Source organism: Balearica regulorum, chromosome 1, assembly GCF_011004875.1.
Source record: "Balearica regulorum gibbericeps isolate bBalReg1 chromosome 1, bBalReg1.pri, whole genome shotgun sequence".
Taxonomy (NCBI): Eukaryota; Metazoa; Chordata; class Aves; order Gruiformes; family Gruidae; genus Balearica; species Balearica regulorum.
In genome coordinates, this window is record NC_046184.1 from 6,505,556 (window position 1) to 6,525,448 (window position 19,893).

General features: G+C 40.3%; 1 protein-coding gene across 15 annotated transcripts in view; it reads left to right on the forward strand.

Moving 5' to 3' along the window:
- CELF2 (CUGBP Elav-like family member 2) overlaps nt 1-19,893 on the forward strand; it is a 568,513-nt gene that overhangs the window by 288,339 nt on the left and 260,281 nt on the right. For 2 of the 15 annotated variants that reach the window (XM_075762885.1, XM_075762716.1), the window contains exon 1: nt 18,244-18,464. The exons of 10 other annotated variants lie outside the window; for them this stretch is intronic. In XM_075762885.1, coding sequence (XP_075619000.1) covers nt 18,358-18,464 — 107 coding nt within the window. In that variant the 5' untranslated portion in view covers nt 18,244-18,357. Of the gene's footprint in view, nt 1-18,147; nt 18,465-19,893 lie in introns of those variants that run through there. 3 more of the 15 variants (XM_075762800.1, XM_075763889.1, XM_075762632.1) reach the window with 3 other exon arrangements.

Consider the following 19,893-nt stretch of genomic DNA (forward strand, 5'->3'; position numbering starts at 1 on the left):
AGATTTTGGAATTAATTTTCCACACAAAACAAAATCCAATGAAAAAATCAATCTGATCTTACAAAGTATTTACTTTAAAGGAATGATGGGGCTTCCCAAATACTTAAATCACTTTATAAAACATACAAACAGGGCAAAAAAGGACCTAGATTCCCCATATTTTTGGATCCGTTTTTAGGAACGTGAATGGATTTCACAGAGGGTTCGGCACGGCCGGTGTAGCCTCTTTGACAAGGATGCTCTTTGGCCATCGTTGGGTCCCCAGCCAGCCACCAGCTCCATCTCTCTGGCTTTGAAGAAGATCTGTCTTTGTAGCTGCAGCTCTCGACGCAGAGAGGGGTGGCAGAGGAGCACATACAGGAGGATGTAAAGAAGAAAGAATAGAGAGGAAGAAAATGGGGCTCTTAACAGTACAGCTTGATTTGATGTTTTGCCTGAATCTTCACAAGTGTAAATATTTGACTGCAGTTTTTGTGCTTTTTTTATTCCCCTTCAGGTAGAGTATTTGTTTACATAGCATAAAATTTCCTCCTTCCTCTCTTTTGTTCTTTCACTCCACGAGTGAAAATCTGCAGCTCCTTGGCAAGGGCTTAAAAGTAATAACACTAGTGAGTGGGAGCTCTGCTTTCTCTGGAGATCATATAAATCATTCCCCTTTTATTAAAAGCTCCCATGGGAAGGGGCATTTGAGTTTTGACTCATTTTTTTTTTGCAACCTCACTCCAGCGAGAGTCTAAATGGACCTGGAAAGCTTGGTTAACAAAACAATCAGATTTTTTTAACATGAACATCCAAGTTTCAAATTCTTGCTTTTTCTTACCAAGTAGAGGGCAATTTAGGAGCTAATGCTGAAAGTCTTGTGCTTGACTACTATCCATTCCATTCACCTGAAAGCATACTGGGAGTATATATACCAGGAATATTGCTTTCTTTTACATGAGAAGAATAGTCAGCACAAGAGTCCTATTCCCAAGAAAAAAAACCTGCATGGTTATGTCCCTACTTCTAGGAATCACATTCATTATTTCCTGTTTCATCCAGGGACCGTTGCCTCCAGCATGTGCCATTATACGTGCACATGGTAGGATTGTTCAAGTTCAGGAGATTTTACCTTCTTTTTGGAAGGTTTTTTTTGAAAAATAAGAGGGACACTCTACCATATGATTCTATTTATGTTGTTTATTTAGAGGGCGGCAACAAACAACTAAACATATGTTCTTTCAGATGTGGAGACATTTAATTATAAAGCTTATCTGATGCTATATGAAGATTGCTTCTAAATGCCATAAAAGAAAAAAAATTAGCCTTAAAAATCCATAAACAAGAACACGGTTCTTATTTGGCAGGTTGTTCGTACCCCATTTCTGGGACCCTGCACAAGAAAATAGTCACAAAGGACATTTAACACTGCAGCATCCCTGGCATTAAAAATCTCCCTCTTTCGAGGGACTTTGCTGAAGTATATAGTTGTAAGATTTAGGAGTAGCTTAATTTAAGCATATTGAAACCTGATGATTGAGTGAAACAGCTTTTCCTAATGAGTACCTTGCTCCCAAGGTAGAGAAGATGACTTGCAATTTTTTTTCTTAATGAAAATGGAATAGGAAGGAATTAGGTTTCATAGGCCTGTTTTAGCAGTGCTAATGCAAGAAGCAAATCAGTAATGAAAGAACAGGGGTTTGGGGTTTTTTCTGTCATGTAAAGGAAAGTTACTGGACCTGTAATGACTGACAGTGGCCGATTTTCACATTGCTAACAGTTTTCCCTGTGCGTTTTATTATAAAATTATTTGACACTTAAATACCTTAATAAAATTATCAGCTTTAAAAGCCCAGCATGGAAGAGTGTGGAAGATGTCATGCTGTCATCTGTGCTGTTTCCCATAAAAGATTTGCTCTTATTTATTTTAATTTATGAGTTAGGAAAGAAGGTCTTTTCTAGAATAACCTGCGAACACCTTGCAATTAGTTGTTCACACTCATGGCATCTCCAGGACAGAAGGTACCAGCTAGGTTAATGATTTTTCTGTCTTAAATTGGTCATATTACTTGACTTATGGGACAACAGATGAATCAAGACTGCAATATTCTTTTAAATCACAGAAGACCGGCAAAATTCACTCATTTGGATGGAGAGGGAGTAGATATGTGTTGAAGAATGTAGCAGAGAAATTGAAGTAAATGGAAATTATTTGGAGCTGGAATTTCTGTCTCTCAAAAATATTTTCTTGAGCTTAACTGTAGACATTTTGAATGCTAATAGGAATTTTTAAGCTATATTTGGCTTTGTGTCCACAGGGTCAACTATCTACAAAACACTGTTGTCCATCTATGGAGACAGGAATCCTTGAAAACCAGGTTTAATGTCTCCCTGGGTTTCATACTGAATTAATCCTTTGGGAATGTCATTCTCCCTTCAGTTCAGCCATCTCGGTCTTTGGGAATGATTTCATACCATTTGAAGAACTGAATCCGACTTCCCTAAGACTGACATACTCAATACTGTGTGATCTTATATTAGTGCTGCCTGGAAAATAGTATGTAGCTAGACTGAAATATGGACAGTGTGGGTTCCCATTAGCTGAAATACCTAAAGAATTTGTTATATTTAGAATTTTGTTCACTTATGCTTAATAGAGCTCCACTTTAAGTTAGGGAAAATTGGTTTCATTTTCTCTTTCTACCATTAATAGCTATTAGAGTTGAAAATAAGGCTTTAAACATGTCATTAAAGTACACTTAAGTAACTTGCAATTGACAATTAACTCAGCATGGTTATACATTATCATAATATTTTCCTTTGATAGGTTTGTCTCTTAAAAGATGCAAGGAAAGACAAAGGATGCCTTTGTAAGACTTACATTGAAGTTATGTCTGTTTTAATTGTTCACATTTTGTGTATTTTATCAGTGGAATGTGTTCCATCATATATCTTCAAAAAGCATTTATTTGGTGTTTGATGGTGGGCAGTTGTAACAGACTGTGGTGAGGCGGTGTCTGGGTTGTGTGATTTGTGTCAACAGGGTGCAACGAACAGGATGGGTAGAGAAGAAAACTTGCTGCACACTTCATGGATCTGAAAGTTTGGGAGGTTATTTTAGTAACTGACGGAAGATACAGGCAGAATTCACATCTGCATTCAAGCACGTTTGGCTTTCGGGTTTTATTAAAATCCTCTTCAGCAGAAGGCATGATAAGTTCTAGGAAAAAGACTGGGATTACCAACATCTCAGCATAACATGCCATGTGTTTTCCCTTTCAAGACAATAGTAAAATATAATAGTGCACTTAAACTGAAAGCACTGTTTGTCCTGTCTTTTAATACACAGAGTGAACGATGAGCGGGTGAGCACGCAGCTCCTCCGCACGGTGGCCAAGGACTGCCACCTCCCAAAGCTGAGTTTGAATGTTACTATGACAATAGCAACACCGATGACATTCTCTGTTCCTTGCACAGCCAATGGGCATTGACCTTATCCTGTCAAAGCATGTAAAAAGCGATGTGGGCAACAGTGGCTTTGTGAAAATTGGACACATTTATCTAGGACATTTCACCGCATTACCATATATTGAGTTGTAGAAGTGTAGCTAAAATAGCTGCAGCGTTCTAAGTTTTTTTGCAAGGAAGCTAGAAATGCAACAAAGGCAACTGTAGTCTGAGCGAATGTTTTTCCTAATGCTTTAAAAGCAAAACCACCGGTGCCAGGCATGCAAAATCCCATCAGTTCTATGCCCCAGATCTTCTCCTCTCCTGTTGTCTTGTAAATCCACTCTTGAACACATCGGTTTAGAAATTGTACATCTTAGGGCTCTGTAGCCTGGCAGTCTGAGCAGTTTGTTTTATTCTGAACATTTTCCCCATGCTTAAGTCTGCAGAACTTAAAGAAATCAAACTGTTTGCATACATCCTGCTGAAGTCAATAGTAGCACAGCATTCAAGCGTAGTATTTCCTAGCTCACTCTCCTCCCCTTCCTCCTCAATCATTTCTTGAAAATTCCTTCATAACAACCTTATCCAAACCATAAATATGAAAGTCAAATAAGCCCAAAGGAGATTTATCATCCTCTGACTCGGCACTCCTTTTATGATTAATAATGACATTGATTCCTTTAGAAATGAAACAAAAATTAATTTAAAGGTTCTGATTGGTTTTAGTATTAGGTAAACTTAACATATTGAATGAGTGTAAAACAATTATCAGTCTTATTAACAAAATTAGCTATAGCAAATTTACCAGAAGGAAACTGTTGCTATTTAGCTCCCTAATTATGTCACTATTCTTTGTGACCAAATGATATAATGAAAATAATTTGATCTCCTGGTGCTGCATAGAGAATTTCCTAGGAGCAGCTGAATATCATAATCTGTTTTGAACGTTATGTTTTCCTACTCTTCTTCTGTTTCAGAAAGTAGAGGTCAAGGGCTTCAAAGAACTTTGCAGTGAAGTGAAGTTGAACTGTGCTGGGCAGAATATGGAATAGATTCTTTACTATTATAAAATGTTAGATAACCCTTTCCTTGAGGCCAGAACCCTTTGACTCCTCCAACTGATTCATGGTGTATGAATTTCAGGCTCTGGAAAAGCATTGGATGTCTTTTATTCTGCCTGACACAGAGGCCAAGAACTGTTGCCTACGTATTTCCTTGCACCGTGCCTCCATCCAGGCACTTAAGCTCGGCGAGTTTTCTTTTCGGCCCTGAGAGCTGATGAAGCAGAGAGCAGTTGGATGCCCTCTGGCCACAGGCATTTCAGCCCAGAGGGAGAGTCACCTGGCCAGCTTTGAAGGCTACCCAAGCATTGGTGATATGCAGAATTTGGTTCTGGGTGCCAGCTTTCATCTATTCTGTGTGAGTGTCATGTGCTCGCGGGTTAGCAGCGCAGCGGGGTAGAAGCAACGAGAGCTGACGAAGCTAACGAGAGAAATCATACATGGTCTTGGAAAAGTTCTTCTTGCAAAACATCTCTGCTGGTACTGCTGTACTTCCACCCCAGCAAGCATCTAAATGGTGGGGTCTCAGAGCGTTTCCTTCCTAAGAGATCTGTCTGCTCTCCCTGGCTGCATCCCGACTTTGTCAGGATACGACCCTCGCCAGCGTGTGTTCTCATTTCTTTCTTTCACTTGCTGTCTGTCTTCCCCAGATTGCCATTAGTGGGCAACTTGGGTTTAGGCACATTTCCTAGTGCAATACCTGTAAGAGCTCCTCTGGGGAAATGCAACCGTTTGGAAGTAGGATCTTTCCCTGTCTCACTCCTGGTGTAGCTTTATGAACTGGAAATAAGGAACTTGAAGACATTTTGGTACAGTCAGAACTCTGCAGCGCATGTGTGTGATCTGCATGTTGTGACGCTGCCTTAGATTGTAAAATGAGCTTCAACATGATCAACTCTAATATCAAACTACAGTGAAAAAGTGAATGGGAAAGCTCCTGTGGAATAGAAACCCCTTGAGTACATCCCCTGGCTGCTTGCTTAACGCTTATGAAGATGCTCTGAACTACACAACTTGTTTTCTTGCCCATACTACAACTTTACATCTTTACGGTTTGTGCCCTCTGGGAAACTTTTTTATTTTTGTTTCATTATTTAAAACAAACCTCATATTAATCATGGGGCTGCTGTGCATTAAAGCACTGTGCTACCAATCCACATCAGCGCATAACTTTTGGTGAGGCTTTCTGCATAATTTATGTCCAAAGAAGAGTATGCTGACACAAAATTGAGGATTTAACCATGTTTACTGCTGCTTGCAATAATTAGATCATTTCATGCTGGAACTACTAAGCAAGTGTAGCAAGGTGGGCCTCTGGGTAACTGTTGAATTTATAGTCTTCTCTTAACTGGTCAGACATGAAGAACTTGAAATATGTTTTGTAGGCTGTTCTTTACATAGCATCATCATCAGAAAACCCAGATGCTTTAAATAAGATACTTGGGTGCCATCAGATGGACCATTGCAAGAACTGGCAAGCAAAAATCATGTTCAAATCACAGGGTTTGCCCAATCATCACCAAATTGCTTGGATTTATAAAACTTCCTATGGTATTTCTTGAAAGAGATGTGTAAGAGCTACAGTAGGCCCCAGAAGAAGTTCCAAATATCACAATTTGTAGACAGTTTCAACACTTCTAAACATGGCTGGAACAGAAAGGGCTTTAATTAAATGAGAAATCAAATCCACCTGTGTGCTTCTGTTAATCTCTGGTTTGGCACATTTTAAATCGCTGCACACATTTTTGTATGCTCTCCCTTCAGCCATGCTCTGTCATTAGGTTAAAAGTGTGTACCAAGTCATATGGCCCAACTGTCTAAGAAATAAATATATGGGGTGTGTGGTGTCAGTGTGAGGAAGATCTAGAACATTGAATAGGCCCCTAATTCAAATGCAGTATAGAAAGATGATTTGAGGGGGAAAAAGCCCCAAAAAACAACAAAGAAACCATGTTTCATAACATCTATTATTTTAGGTGGAAAACAGGGGCATTTTTTCCCTTACTGATGGATTATGGTAGAATTATAAGAAACACATTCAGACTCATGCAGCCATCCAAAGAGAGCTGGCATCCAGCAGCACTAAAATCTTCACCGTCTTGCACAGGTAAACTGTAGAAACGCTTAGTCCTTTGCTTTGAAAAGCATTTTCCATCAGTCAGTTGCTCTTGTGGCTCCTTCTCACCTTCCGGTTCTGCCTTCTGATGTTTGATGTCTCGACTGAAGGGGAAGACTCCTATATTCAGAGTGGTCCCATCCGTCTTTTGACAGCACTGAAGGATTTGGGTAGCAGAATGTGACACTTCGTTTAGTTTATATTCTGTTTTCTGTCTAATTGACTTCTGTACCTGGAGGGTGTGGAGCGGGACAGTGAAGCAAAGGAAAAACTTGTCTTCACAGGTTGGGAAGAGTTGGGCTGGATCAAACAGCTCCATGTAATCGAGTCAGGCTGTTTTGAGAGGAGAGGTGGTTCCCAACCTCTGCCTCACAGATAAGATTTTAAATTGTTAGACCCTACAGATCAGAGGGGAGATACAGGTTCCCACACAATCGAAGCGTTAAGTTTGGGTGCTCCCTGTGGCATTCCAGAGAGCTCTTTTGATTTGTCCCTGAGATGACAAGAGGTGTAACCTTCCCCTAGACATCATCTTGTTAGTTTTGGATGCTTTTTCTGAAAGATGGGTGTTCACTGGTATATTCTACAGATTTTAGAACAGGCTTCCAAAATCAAGCGATCTGTAGCATATACCAGTGAAGATCCATCTCTCACCCACATCAGAGCATGGAGACTGCAAGAGAAGCCATGTCTTGGGTTTTGTGTGGGCTTAATACAAGCTCCCCCTTTTGCATCCTTTGCTAGGAAAACAGAAACTGCTCTTCCCCAAATCCAGATTCAGTTGGGCTACGTCTTCTTTCAGTGAGTCAGAGCCTACCATGCTTCAATCTTAACACAGAAATTCCTGTTTACAATTCCAGTTTTCCAGTCCCTGATGCAGACTGATTAAGAAAAACACAGTTCCTGCATATGTTACTCCTGCACTTGGTTTCCTCAGTCGTATCTACGAGTGAAATACATTCAAATGCCAAAAATACGTAGCACTTCTCAAGCTGATTGTTATTAATAGTGTTCTGTTTGGGGTTTTTTAGCTGTAAACCTTTTTGAAGTGCCTAGTGAACAGCAAGAGGAGCAGCTTTGGAGGGGGGAGACAACTTTGAAATCCACAGAGCAGAAGCTTTAATCTCCAGTTGTGACTGACATCAAACAAAAGTGCAAAAACTCCCTTTGTTCTTGAGCACAAAGGGTGTGTTTGTTGTTTGTTCAGGGTAAGTGAAAGGCCCCCATGAAGTCCCACTGAAGATGTTTAATGAATCTGGCAGCCTCCAAGCTGTCTCTTCTACAGAGTAATCCTAATGACAGACCCATCACACATAATTTAACAGAGTGTGACACGACAATCTCTGCTCAGGAGAGACTACAGAGGGGGAATACTTTTATTACTCGACAGCACAGGCCCCTTAGGGTTGGTGTTGTGGAGCAGAACTCATGTTGGTGATGGTCACACTTTCGTCTCTGAATGGAGGAGATTTACGTGCTCAGGTATCGGTTATTAAGCTTCCTAAACGCTGACTTTGAACTCATGGTTAAAACCGAGTGAATTGCACTATCTCTAGCGTAGAGGGCCCAGGATTTTGGCAGCCACAGCTTGTAGTACAGCTCAAAGTCAAGAATATCTAAGAAAGGAGGTCTGCTACCAAAATCAGGGCAAACAGGGACATGCATATTAGGGAAGGAAGGGAGAAATACCATCAAGTAAGAGTGGAACAATAATGGAAAAGACTATAAAAAACCAAACAACTGAACACTTCTTAGGCATCAGGTCAGTTAAGGGTTACCATATATATATGTCATCTTCAGTTCATCCTACTTGATCAATCTTTGGTTGACTAGAACAGGAATGACAATGTGTGTAAGTTCAGCCGCCCTTGTCCTTTCTATGGTCTAATGTTTATAGCCTTTGGTATTGTGGAAGTTGGGCTATTTGCTGCCAGGGCTAATGTTTGGTTGTCAGGGTAAGGATATTTTGTGTGACTGGGAGCAGGTGGAGTACCCATGAATGGTGCAGAAAGGACTTAAATCCTCTCTAGACTTGAGTGCTCAGGTGGGAATAATATCTGAACACATTGCTCTTCTCTCAGCAAAAGCTGTTTTCAGCTCAGTCTCATGCCGCATGTGTAAATTTGGGCAATTCACTTAACTTTTCTGTGTCATCACGTCTATAAAATGGGCATAATCTTGTTTACCAACTTTGGGATAAAGTATGGAGTGGAGTGCAACTACTTACTGCAGCAAAGCCTGTGAAGAAGAAACCACTGTTCTCTTGGAGAACACCATGTTTGGGGTTCTTTTTTTTTCCTACCTTCCTCATGACATAAATCAAATTTTATCCTCACTGCTGGATATAAATGCAAAATGCATTTGTACTGTAAATGTCAGCCACTCCAGGGACTGCTGAAGAGCTTAAGCACTACCTGCTGTTGCATTTGATCCCCATGCCAATTGTCAACCAGAGCCCCAGCAAACCATCATGTCTCAGGTCTGATGACTGGGATTCAGACTCGGTGCCAAAGCAACGCTGATATCCTGAAACGCAATCCACAGCCCCTTTCTAAGAGCTTCTCTGCCCAGTACCATTGTTTGAAATAGTTCCTTGTTCTCTCTTGAATTGCAAGCATATTGTAAGATCTATCAAAAATAGCAGTCCTTGTTTCCCTCCCTTCTTCCCTCTCCCCTCCCTTATCTAATCAGATGTCCAAAATCAAGTGCTTGCGTACTCTGCTGAGAAGCACAAGGGGATTAGGGAGTGACGGGTTTAACAAAACTGGCTCAAGGTTTTGTAAAATGTATCTTGGAGCTTGAGCTCTGAACGAGCCATAAAATTCCTCCCACAAGGCAGAAGTGAGGTTTCTGCAAGACTGGATCAGGACTTAATAATGCTTTTTTTAGGTAATTTTTTTCTTGCTTTCTAAAAGGTGCTACAAAAACATCTGATTTTTGAAGATGCTGCAAGACTAACAATGACTTAATGTAACCATTGTGTAAAAAATCACAAATATGTTTTACCACTAGCAAAAAGAACTGATTTCTGGGCTGCATGCAAACCATTTGGGGCAATTAGCATGTAATTTAATTTGCATTAATCAGCACAAGGTCAGCAAGAAATTAACTTTGGGTGTAGATTTTACATACAACAGCATATGAGAAGAAGGGAGGAACTGTTTTTTACAGGGTGTTAATTTGGAGTTAAGTGCATTCAGCAAGTTTTGCAGGGTTTGGCCTTGCAGAAGAAAGATGAATGATGTGGATTTGGGAACACTGAAAGCACAAAATGCTGTGGCGATTTACCAAGCATTTAATGTTGCAATATGTAAACGCTTTAACAGACTTCTTGGCACTTGTAAAGATCAGAGTGCAGGTTTCGCTGAAGCAGCGAACACACTGAACTAGCACTGAAGGGCTGTGTGTGGCTGAACGCGGATGGGGTCCCACAAGGCTGGGTGCGCTGACCACGTGTTCGGCCAAATGATTCAAGAACACAGACAGATATCTCAAAAGCACAGATCTCTCTACAGCTCCGCAGTATTACCTTACTGAGCTGTGAAGTGGGAGGAATTTAGGGAAATGACACACTTCACGCACCCATTTGACTCGCCAGCCTTTCCCTCCACTGCCATTTAATTTCACAAAGTCTCCTGGGGCTCCGTGAGCCTTTGGTGCTAGCAACATGGTGTTGTGAGAAATCCACTGCTGGAGACACAGAAATTGGTTTTGACAAGTGGTATCTGAGAATCTGGTTATGGGAAATGAGATGCTGAGGAGTCTGGTGGTGTTTGGCTATGGTAAGGGGGTAGATAAAATGTATATGGCTGATGTTATACCTTTTTCTTTGAATGAAAAGCGTTTATCAGTTGTGGGGCATGGAAGGTGTCTGAAAGTGAGTCTCTTTTGGTACCTGTCTTTTTTTCCAGAGGATAATCTTAAGGCACTTTGGAGGTGCCACACATACATCTCTAGTTCACGTACATCTTTGTGATATCAGGGTTAGAAAGAACCATGGGCAGCATTGCATAGCCCATTTCAAGAAAGGATGTCATTGCCAGGTCTGCACCCACTGCCTAAATATTCTGGAAACAGGATCTAGGGGCAAAGTAGACATGGAGACCTCTCATCCTGGTATTTATGCTAAACTGAGATGCTGAGGTTGACTCTAGTTCACCTGTGCCTCTTGCCTAGTCAACTGGAGGTCCATGATGGGTTGAACTGGAATTACTAGGGGGGAAAATCTGACTTTCTCTGTTGACTGTTGGAGGAAGCCAAAAGTGACTATGCTCTTGAGCTTCTTTGTTATGTACCCACAGTTAGGTAAGCATTTCTGAAGGAACCAGCTATACAAAGAGTTTGGTCATGCAAAGTGCGGTCACTTTGGGACCAAGTATTAGGATCCAGTTTGCTCACAAACTGGGATCATATCTTTATCAGATGGCTTGGTTTTGCTTGAGTCTTCCTCCCTCTGTGGCTTAGGATATGCTTACATCACCCACTAAAACATTCAAGCTACTAGGAACACTCTACTTGCCATGGAAAAAGCTATTTGCAAGTGGACTTACCCTACTTCTCATGCTGCTTCCATTGGTCCAGTAAGATTTTGGTATCTTGACACTCTACAGTGTCAAGATATCCTCAAGCAATGTTTTCCTTAGTTAGCTCACTCTTAAAAAAATGTATGATTAATTTTTAAGTTACATGACAGACTAACAAAAATAAATTTGAACTCAATACTTTTCTCTTCAAAAACTTGCACTCTGACATTTTAAAGATTCCATTAGCCTAGAACTTCAGTTTGGTCAGGTTTTTCATCAAGGGCTTTCAAATGCATCCACATTTCTGGGTGTTTTCACAGGGTCTGATTTATTTCTTCCTCCCCACAAATCAACATCCTAACTCTGAACTACAGGCCCTATGAAACTCTGTGAATTTGGGCACTAGAATCACCAAAAATCACTAGCCTTTTTTTGACATCTTGCACAAAATTGTCAAGTGTTGGATGACATGAGAAATGTCAAAGAAAAATGTATTGTCTAGTAAATCTAACCGAAGATTTATATCCCAGCTCTTTCTTTTTAATCAATGCTAATAGATTTTTAGAGAGAAAAAGAAAGGAAAAGAGAAAGGAAGAGTATCCTTTGGATAAAAAATGTTAGGTAGGGAGTTTAAAGTATTAAAAAAGTGATGTGATTTTTTTTTCTACCATGCAATAAAATTATTTAGGAGGATAAAAGCTGCTGAAACAAGTGTTTGTACTAATTCATTTATAAAATAATAATAATTTGATAGGTAGACTTTTTCATAGACTTTCTTCAAAGTCTGACTCAGTATTATCAGATAATGAAGCAAGAGTTCTCAACCAGCATTTGAAACCAAAGATCACTTCATCTGATTTCCTTCTATATAGGACAATGCCACATTACTTTCCTTTTCAGGCAACTTGATGGATGACGAGTCGTTCTATTAAGCCTACGTTTCATGCTGGACAGCGTGGGAGTAAGGTCCACTTTTCACATCTCATTCCTTGCTAAAGGTTCTCTTCGTAGATGCATCCACTCATCTAGATCACAGATCTGAGAAATTCAACTCCTTCCTCATTTTCGCTTCTACATGAGTTTCTGTTGAGCATCACTTTCTCTGGTGATATCTTGTTTTTAAATATCCACATTATTCCCTAGTGTTGGATACACTTTGTGGATGTGTGAAATGAACCTTCTGTGTAGAGCACCATAAGATCATTTTAAAATAGGCTCGATGAAACTGTTAAATGTGGTTCTATTTCTAATTTTAACTTAAGAACATGAGTAGCCATTAAATTCTCATCTGTAATTATTAACATTTTTCACGTTCATTCATATGTGTTAATATACACAGTTTATATTTTTGTATATGCTGCACAAGTTCACTTTCTTTAGATTGTGCTCACAAGAACACAAGGTCTTTGATATACCACATGGCACTTCTAAAAGTGATGATCTTGGCATTACTACAAGTGTAACATAAAGATATTCCTGTTTAGACAGAGCAGGTTCTACTTATACCTTAAATAGTCTTTAAATTAAAGTGGAAAATAAATGATTCTATAACCAGCTGTGTTTGTTCTCTCTCTCCCTTCTTTTCTGTCTCCTTCTCTCAGATCTGGTGCTCTGTTGCCTCCTCTGCTTCTCTTTGCTCTTTTGATCAGCTTTCTCCTCCTTCCCTTTAGTTGCGGGCCAGATGTTCTTATGACATGTAGATCTTTCCAAATAAATTATTTGCTTTGTAGAGTAGCCATGTCTGCAATCACAACCTGGCCAGTTGTAAGTTGTTTCGAGTGATGTATTGTCTTTAAAAACCACACTGATGTGTGTTTATGTGTTAGAAGTTGTGATTTGGACAAGCTGCAGTTTTTGACCCTTCTCTGTCGAGGGAGGGGGAAGCACCAGAGCACATTGTTTAAGTAAATAAGGGGGGGGTGTTGGTTCCTTCTGGTGCCTCTGTCTTCCAGATGCTGAGATGCAGAGTCAGCACTGCTGAATGCTAGAGGGAGGCAGCGCACACCTTTTCTAACGGAGAGAAGCAGTGGATACCAGTCATGCTGTGTGCTTTAAATATGAAACTTTTTATTCCCCTGCTGCCCAAACATTAATCTTCAGCATTTACGCAATATTTTGTACTTCTGCATTTTCTGCCTGTGCTATTCAATTTTTATGATGCTCCCAGGTAAAAAAGTAAGGCTAGAAAAGACCTCTTGCATCATCCAGACTGACCTGTAGGTCTGTAAGTAATTGCTACCCCCATGACTCAGAGAGGAAAGCTAGGCTAGCTAGATCTACCAAAACAGACAAAAGAAGATGTGGGCAAATGTTAGACTGTTTTTGTTGCCTGCTTAAACAAAAAAAACCTATGATTTGCTGTATCTCTGCTGCAGGAGCTTGAAAATAATTTGCCTTTTCCTGCACACAAAGATGACACCCGCAGATACAGCGGGTATGATTAACCCACACAACGCATAAAGAGTTAGTATCTGGCCTGAGGACAGCGTGGTCTGCACATGTGCAACTGCCTCTACAAGTGATCGATACGGTTTTACCATGAAATTGTATTAAGATACTTACTGGTGAGGAAGTGTGTCTCTGCGACTTGTGTTTTCATAGCCTGTAACAGTAAAGAAAGTTCTCCACCTGTATGCACGCGCATAACACAAATAGCAAATGCAGGACTGTCTAATACCATGTGGTTACTGCTCTCCTGATAAAAGTAATATTGTCAGATTGCTGGAGTTTGGGACCAAATTTGATCTCCCATGTACTCCCATCTTAAAGGCTGTGTAAACAAAAAAACAAAAGAGGAAATGGAGACGAATATGCAATAATTTGTTCTAAAACCAAACAAAAGCCTCAATAAGAGCAGAGGTAGAGCCTAATGAGGTACAGCCTATTGAGTTATAGCCCATTTCTTGCTATTCACATTCGCCAGTGAAGCGGTCCGGAATACTCTTGTTCTAGCAACACCTGGTCTTGCGCTCCACAATTTAAATAGCGTGAGGCAATGAGTGGGTCATTTTTCTAGAAGATTTTAGAAGGAGATACCTAAATGAACTGTCTGCTTTCTCAAAGCATGCTGGAAAGAGTCCACGTGCTCCACTTCTGAATCCGAGGCCAGTTTCCTTTCTACTTCAAACTTTGCGTCGGTTGTGTCTGCTTCAGACCTGAAAGTCTTGCCTAGCTGCAGCTTGACTGCCGTAGACGTCCTGCAGGCAGGTCACAGCTCCATCTGGAAGTGCCAGACGTGCTGAAGGTATCCGAGCTGCACTTGCACAGCGGTCGCGGCATGTCCGGTGCTTGCAGTGCTGTGGAGTGCAGGGACATGCCCTGGTGACACTGAAACAGAAACATGGGATTTCTTGGCACGTAGGTGGGATTCATCGTGCCTAATATATCTATCTAAAAGTTAGGGATCTAATCCCTTTGTAGTCAACAGAGAGAGATGGTAATGCTCTTTAGTATAACTAATCTCTCCTCAGTGACAATAGAGAAACCCTAGGTGACTAGCTTAGACTAATTGCTCAACTTCAAAGGTGGGATTTAGCCGTCTAAAACAGTAAAATGCTATCAGATTGAAGAGTAGCTTTTCACACCTATACAAAACAAACGTGATTTGAGCCTAAATAACTACACAGAACAGCAGATAACCGAGACTTAGACTGCAAGTCCCTCTTGTGAGGAGAAGACTTATTTTAAATGTTTGCACAACTCACAATAATACACTGTTTTATATAGCTTTCAGTGGTCTGTATTATTGTCACACTGCTCTGGAGTTTAGTGGGGTTTTCCATTTTAAAGACGTGGAGGTGAGCAAGAGGTTAATTGGCCTGCATAAGATCTGACACGGGGACATGTGGTGAAATGGGAAAATGAATCAAGGCTTTCTATTCCTCTCATGATTGCACTCATGATTTTTGGGCTGTTGTCCTGGACACTTGTCCACCATTTCTCTGTCATGAAATATAGTTCATTGCTTGGCTGGCAGAATTGCTTGCTTAGTGTAGCAAAATGTCATTATATTTTGGGCTTCTGAATATTTTAAAAACACTGTAAGCAAATGGAATGGTCAAAGAATAATGTGAAGTAGAAGTAGAGAGCATAAGGCATATTTTTAATTGATATGATTTTTAGTTGATATATTGGTTTGACACAGAAGTTTTGATCATTTTGCCTCTGTAAATGATTGGTATTCCTGTGGCCCTGCAAGCATTTGCAACATTGCATAATTAGTTTAGCAAACGCATAGGCCATATGTAGAAGGTTGGTTTGAGTTTATATTAAATACAGGGCAACAAAACTATTAAAATTCTACTGTATGTAATTTGTGCAGAACATTCTGCAATATACACATATCAGTTATGAATCTACCACCAATTTTCATGTTAAATGTTGAATTTAAACTCCACAGCTGGACTTTCATCTTGAAAGAAGCCAGATAGCCCTGTGCATCTGGTTTAATCTTCCCTTTAGCCATATTATTTTAAAGGCAGTCCTGTTTAGTACATCTTACAATTGAAAAATAATACTCATATTCCCTCTCATCCTCAGCAGCTGTGATCCCTCTGCAGATGTTGTTCTGTCAGACGTTTCATTATGTGTGATAGAACGCATAGGTTCTTTTTGTCTGTCTGTGTTACCGCTTTGTGGATTTTATTTCTTTTTCTTTATTTATTCCTTTGGCCGTAGATAAGTCCTTCCATAATACTTTACTTTATTTCCTATTGCTGCTGCTTCGCCTTCTTTCTAAGCACAGAAACGATCAAGAACTTGCAACCGCGCAGAGCTGCCCAACAGAAGCCCATTGATTCCCCACCAAAGGGCTCTGTGTGAGCCATTCTACTCCAGCCTGAAAAGAAAGCTTTGTTCCCTCAGCTGGTAGTGTCTTAAGATGCTGATCCTTGCCATATTTTTGGAAAACTGTAGCAGTTTATCAGACTGTTTGACACTTCCCGTTCAGCTGTATATTCTGTAGCATACTCTGGTATTTGCCTCTTCTCATCCATCAGTCTCACGAGCGCGAGACTGGTCTGGAGCAGCCCAGGCGTCACGGTGAGTTATGCTGGGCAAAAGTCATTTGGAGGCAAACAGCGAAGGAGGAGGAATCTGGACTGGTGGTGGCCGTGCCTGAAATGGTAGTAATGGATTTAGTATTTGGGGCAGGAGGTATGGGATTTGTCATGTTGGCTGAGTATTTTCCTGGCCGCCTTCCATGACTGTTCAGATATTTTTAGCATGAAGTACAAGCTATGTTGTGTCAGTTGACCTTGGAGCATGACATTTTAACATGGAATTGGTTTGAATTGCTAATCATTAAAATGATTTATTATTTTTTATTACAAAAGCAACTAGATCCCAGTCATGTTTTGCAGATGAAAAGGGAAGCAAATTGAAACCTGTCTTCTCTTTACTTGCAGTCCTTCATGATAGCCATGTTTCCTAAACTACCGTCTTCAGCTCTTTCTCTCTACATCTTTAAAAGCAGATTACGCCTAGGTTTGTTTTTTAACTTGTCTTTTGGTCATTTGACAAATATTATATCAGAATGACTGAAACTAATCCCAAGGTCTCGCAGTGCTCAACGAGAAGTGTAGAACAAAAGGATCGCTTCTGTTGCTAACAATTTATGGCCTTAATAGAAGTTTACAGCTGCTATCAGGAAGGCAAGATCTTGCTATCGGTGTATTTATACTGGTCATTGCTCCCTCTTTGCCTTCATCCCCAGACTCAAGTTTACCAAAAAGATCAAGCCCCTAAATGCTAACTTGTGTTGAGGAATTAGAAGCGGTAGCACTGCATCAGGATATTGTAGCAGTATATTTTAAGAAACTAATATATAATGTAGGAGAAGAGGCTCAGATCAACCACAGATATAGCCAGAAGTCTAGGCAAGTTTGACTTCAAGTTTTGAGGTCCAGATCTATTTCTATCTTAATGTATTTGACTCCTACTGGGCTTTTAGAGTAGTTATCGGTTTTGGAAGATTCACATTTATTGAGTTTTGCATGTTCTTCTGTTAACAGGACCTCGGAGGAAATTACAGTCATTTTTAAGATGCATTTTACTGTCACAGTGGTGCAGAGAAACCTTTGACTGAAAAAAGCATCAAGGTCTTGTTGACTTTTTCAGTCTACTAAATAAGCACCTACTCAAGTATCTGATGTAGATTTTGAAAAAAAAAAAATAAACCAAAACCAAAAAACCCAACAGTCCTCCTGCCTCAGAAGTAGCTGCGTGGTTTAAAGATTTACTCAGCAAAAGTTGAAATCAAGATGTGAAAATAAACCTCTCTTTCACTACCTTGGCAACTGGGCAGACCACAGCCTGTTTCTACAAATTATGTGGGGGATCTCCCAAGTAGGGCCAAAGAGGCTGTTGCCCTGAAATCAGTGTCACGCTATAGTTCCTTTCATACATAGGAAGTGAGTAAATCACTGAATAATGCAACACCCTTTCCCGTCTGCGAGGACTCTGCCAAAGCCGAGCCTAAGGGTCTGGGTTAAAGCAAATTCAGTTACTTGGTAACCGAGTTGCGTTTTGGAGGGGTTAAAATTGGAGGGATTTTGGACTTGTGTTTTGGAGGGGTTAAAATTGCCAAAAAAAACCCCTGAAAACTTGAAGAAGATCCCCAGGTGCCTGCATCAATACTCCCCAGTCTCTCTGATGTGAGCTGGCAGGTCCCATAAAGCCACTCAGCCTTGAACAGGGAAGGGAAGGAGGGAGAGAGCAGGAGCTCCAGCTGCGACTCCAGAGCCCCAGAAAGAGCCTCTAACCCAGTTCCCTTAAAGTGCACAAGCCTCACGAGCCACAGCATCTGTTTGCCACCGTATTCACCGAGTTCGCAGGGCAAACAAAAGATCCATATCAAGCATGCATCCTTCCGGGGGGGAAAGCCTTCCCTCATTCGCCCATAGATTTTCCCCCCTTTTAGTTATAGATTTTTTTTTTTTTAATTCTTTTTTTTTTTTCCTAAAAGGCGGGGGTATTTTGCTAATTTTTTTTTTTTTTTTGGATGGTAATTAAGAGAGCTAACACCAGCTAGGCTAGAGTGAACGCAAACAAGACCCCTATAGGCAGCACAGTGCATTAATGTAAAATATGCCCAGACAACATAACTTGTCAGAGAGGATTATTTCTGCTTAGTGAATCTGCAGGGGCCCCTTTGCTCCACCACTCAGCGTCTGCCTAGAGAGAGAAAGAGAGAAAGAGTAGCCATTAGTGAGTAGCTACTGTGGCATTGATGTTTGAGCGCACTTCTGAACTGGCTTTTGTTGAGAATATCGGTGCAGAAAGCATGCGCTGTCCCAAATCCGCTGTTACTATGAGAAATGAGGAGCTGCTTTTAAGGTATGTTGTCTCCTTTGTTTTAACGCGTGCTTTCGAGTTGCCTGGGCCCGCTGCAACTATAACCGTGCTGTGTATTAAGTTGTTTCCCTATTTAAAGGAAAAGACAGGCATTGCTGTGTGCAAGTAGCATTTTCCACTAGTTAGAATCGCACATTTCATGTATGACGACAAATGTACGGAGAGGGCAAGGAGGAAAAAAAAATAAATATATATATCTTTTTTTTTTTTTTTCCTCTCTCCTTTCCTAAATGAGAGCTGGTATTTCTTTTATCACCTCCTTTGCAATATTTCTGCCTGCTTCATTATTATGCACTGGGCATGGAATAAGCATGGAAAAGCTCAGGGAGACTCCATATTAGAGCTAGTGCCCTAAATACCACTTTAATTTTCACTTAGCCTATGCAAATAGTTACTAATGCTCTACCTAGTCTTTACCACTTGAAGATGCTTTAAAAATATCTAAATGCTCCCGTATGTGGGATTACACATATATTCTTAATCTTCCAAGGTTTAGCGGGGCGCCAGCATCGACTACTCTTTTCAGAGACACACACACACACACGCAGACACACGCACACATGCACATACACACAGAATTATGCTAGAATTGGCACCCCGCTTTGAAAAATGTAGTCTTTTGTTTATTTGCTAGCAGACATCGTAGCATTGAATACATCTTTTGGTCTGACAATGGGACAGCTGAACAATGGTGCTGTCCAACTAGCTTAATGTATGTCTGGCGATGGGGTGGTTTGGGGTTTGTTTTTTTTTTCCTTTCCTTTTCTCGGCCCCTTTTTTCATTTCCCTTAATCTTTTTGTATATACAGTAGAATATGAAGCGTATTGCCTGTTCTGCGACGGTCATTTCATTTGTTATCTGCTGCTAATAGTGCAGGGAGGGGGAGGTTTGCATCTCACAATTATGCCTATTGCATTAAGTTGGAGATTTATTACTAACCTCTCCTTTAACTGTGGCGAGAAAACTTATTGATTCTGAAAGCTTACAAAACAGCTGTCAATCTGGCAAATACAGAGTTGCCAAATGTGCCCTTGCCGGATTTTATGCCTGATCATATCAACTTTAACTGCTGTTTTGAAGATACTGTTTCTAATTTTGTTTAGGTAATGAAAATGCAATAAAAATGATAAATCAGATCTCAAAGTGGGAGCCCATGCTACTTTCCATTTTTATAATCCAGCTATTAGCATACGTTAAGAATTTTTAAGGTCAGGCAGAATAATTTCCCTGGATGATTCCTATCCCAAAATCTAACAAATTATTCATATGACATTTCATGAATTATCTTTCTGTTTAGACAGCCGTAGTTTAGCATTAGAACAGTTAACAATTTTGGGTTTGAATTTGGCAATATGCTCAGGTACCTTATGCATTATGAAAAGAAATTGTTATAAAGCTTTTGAAAAATTC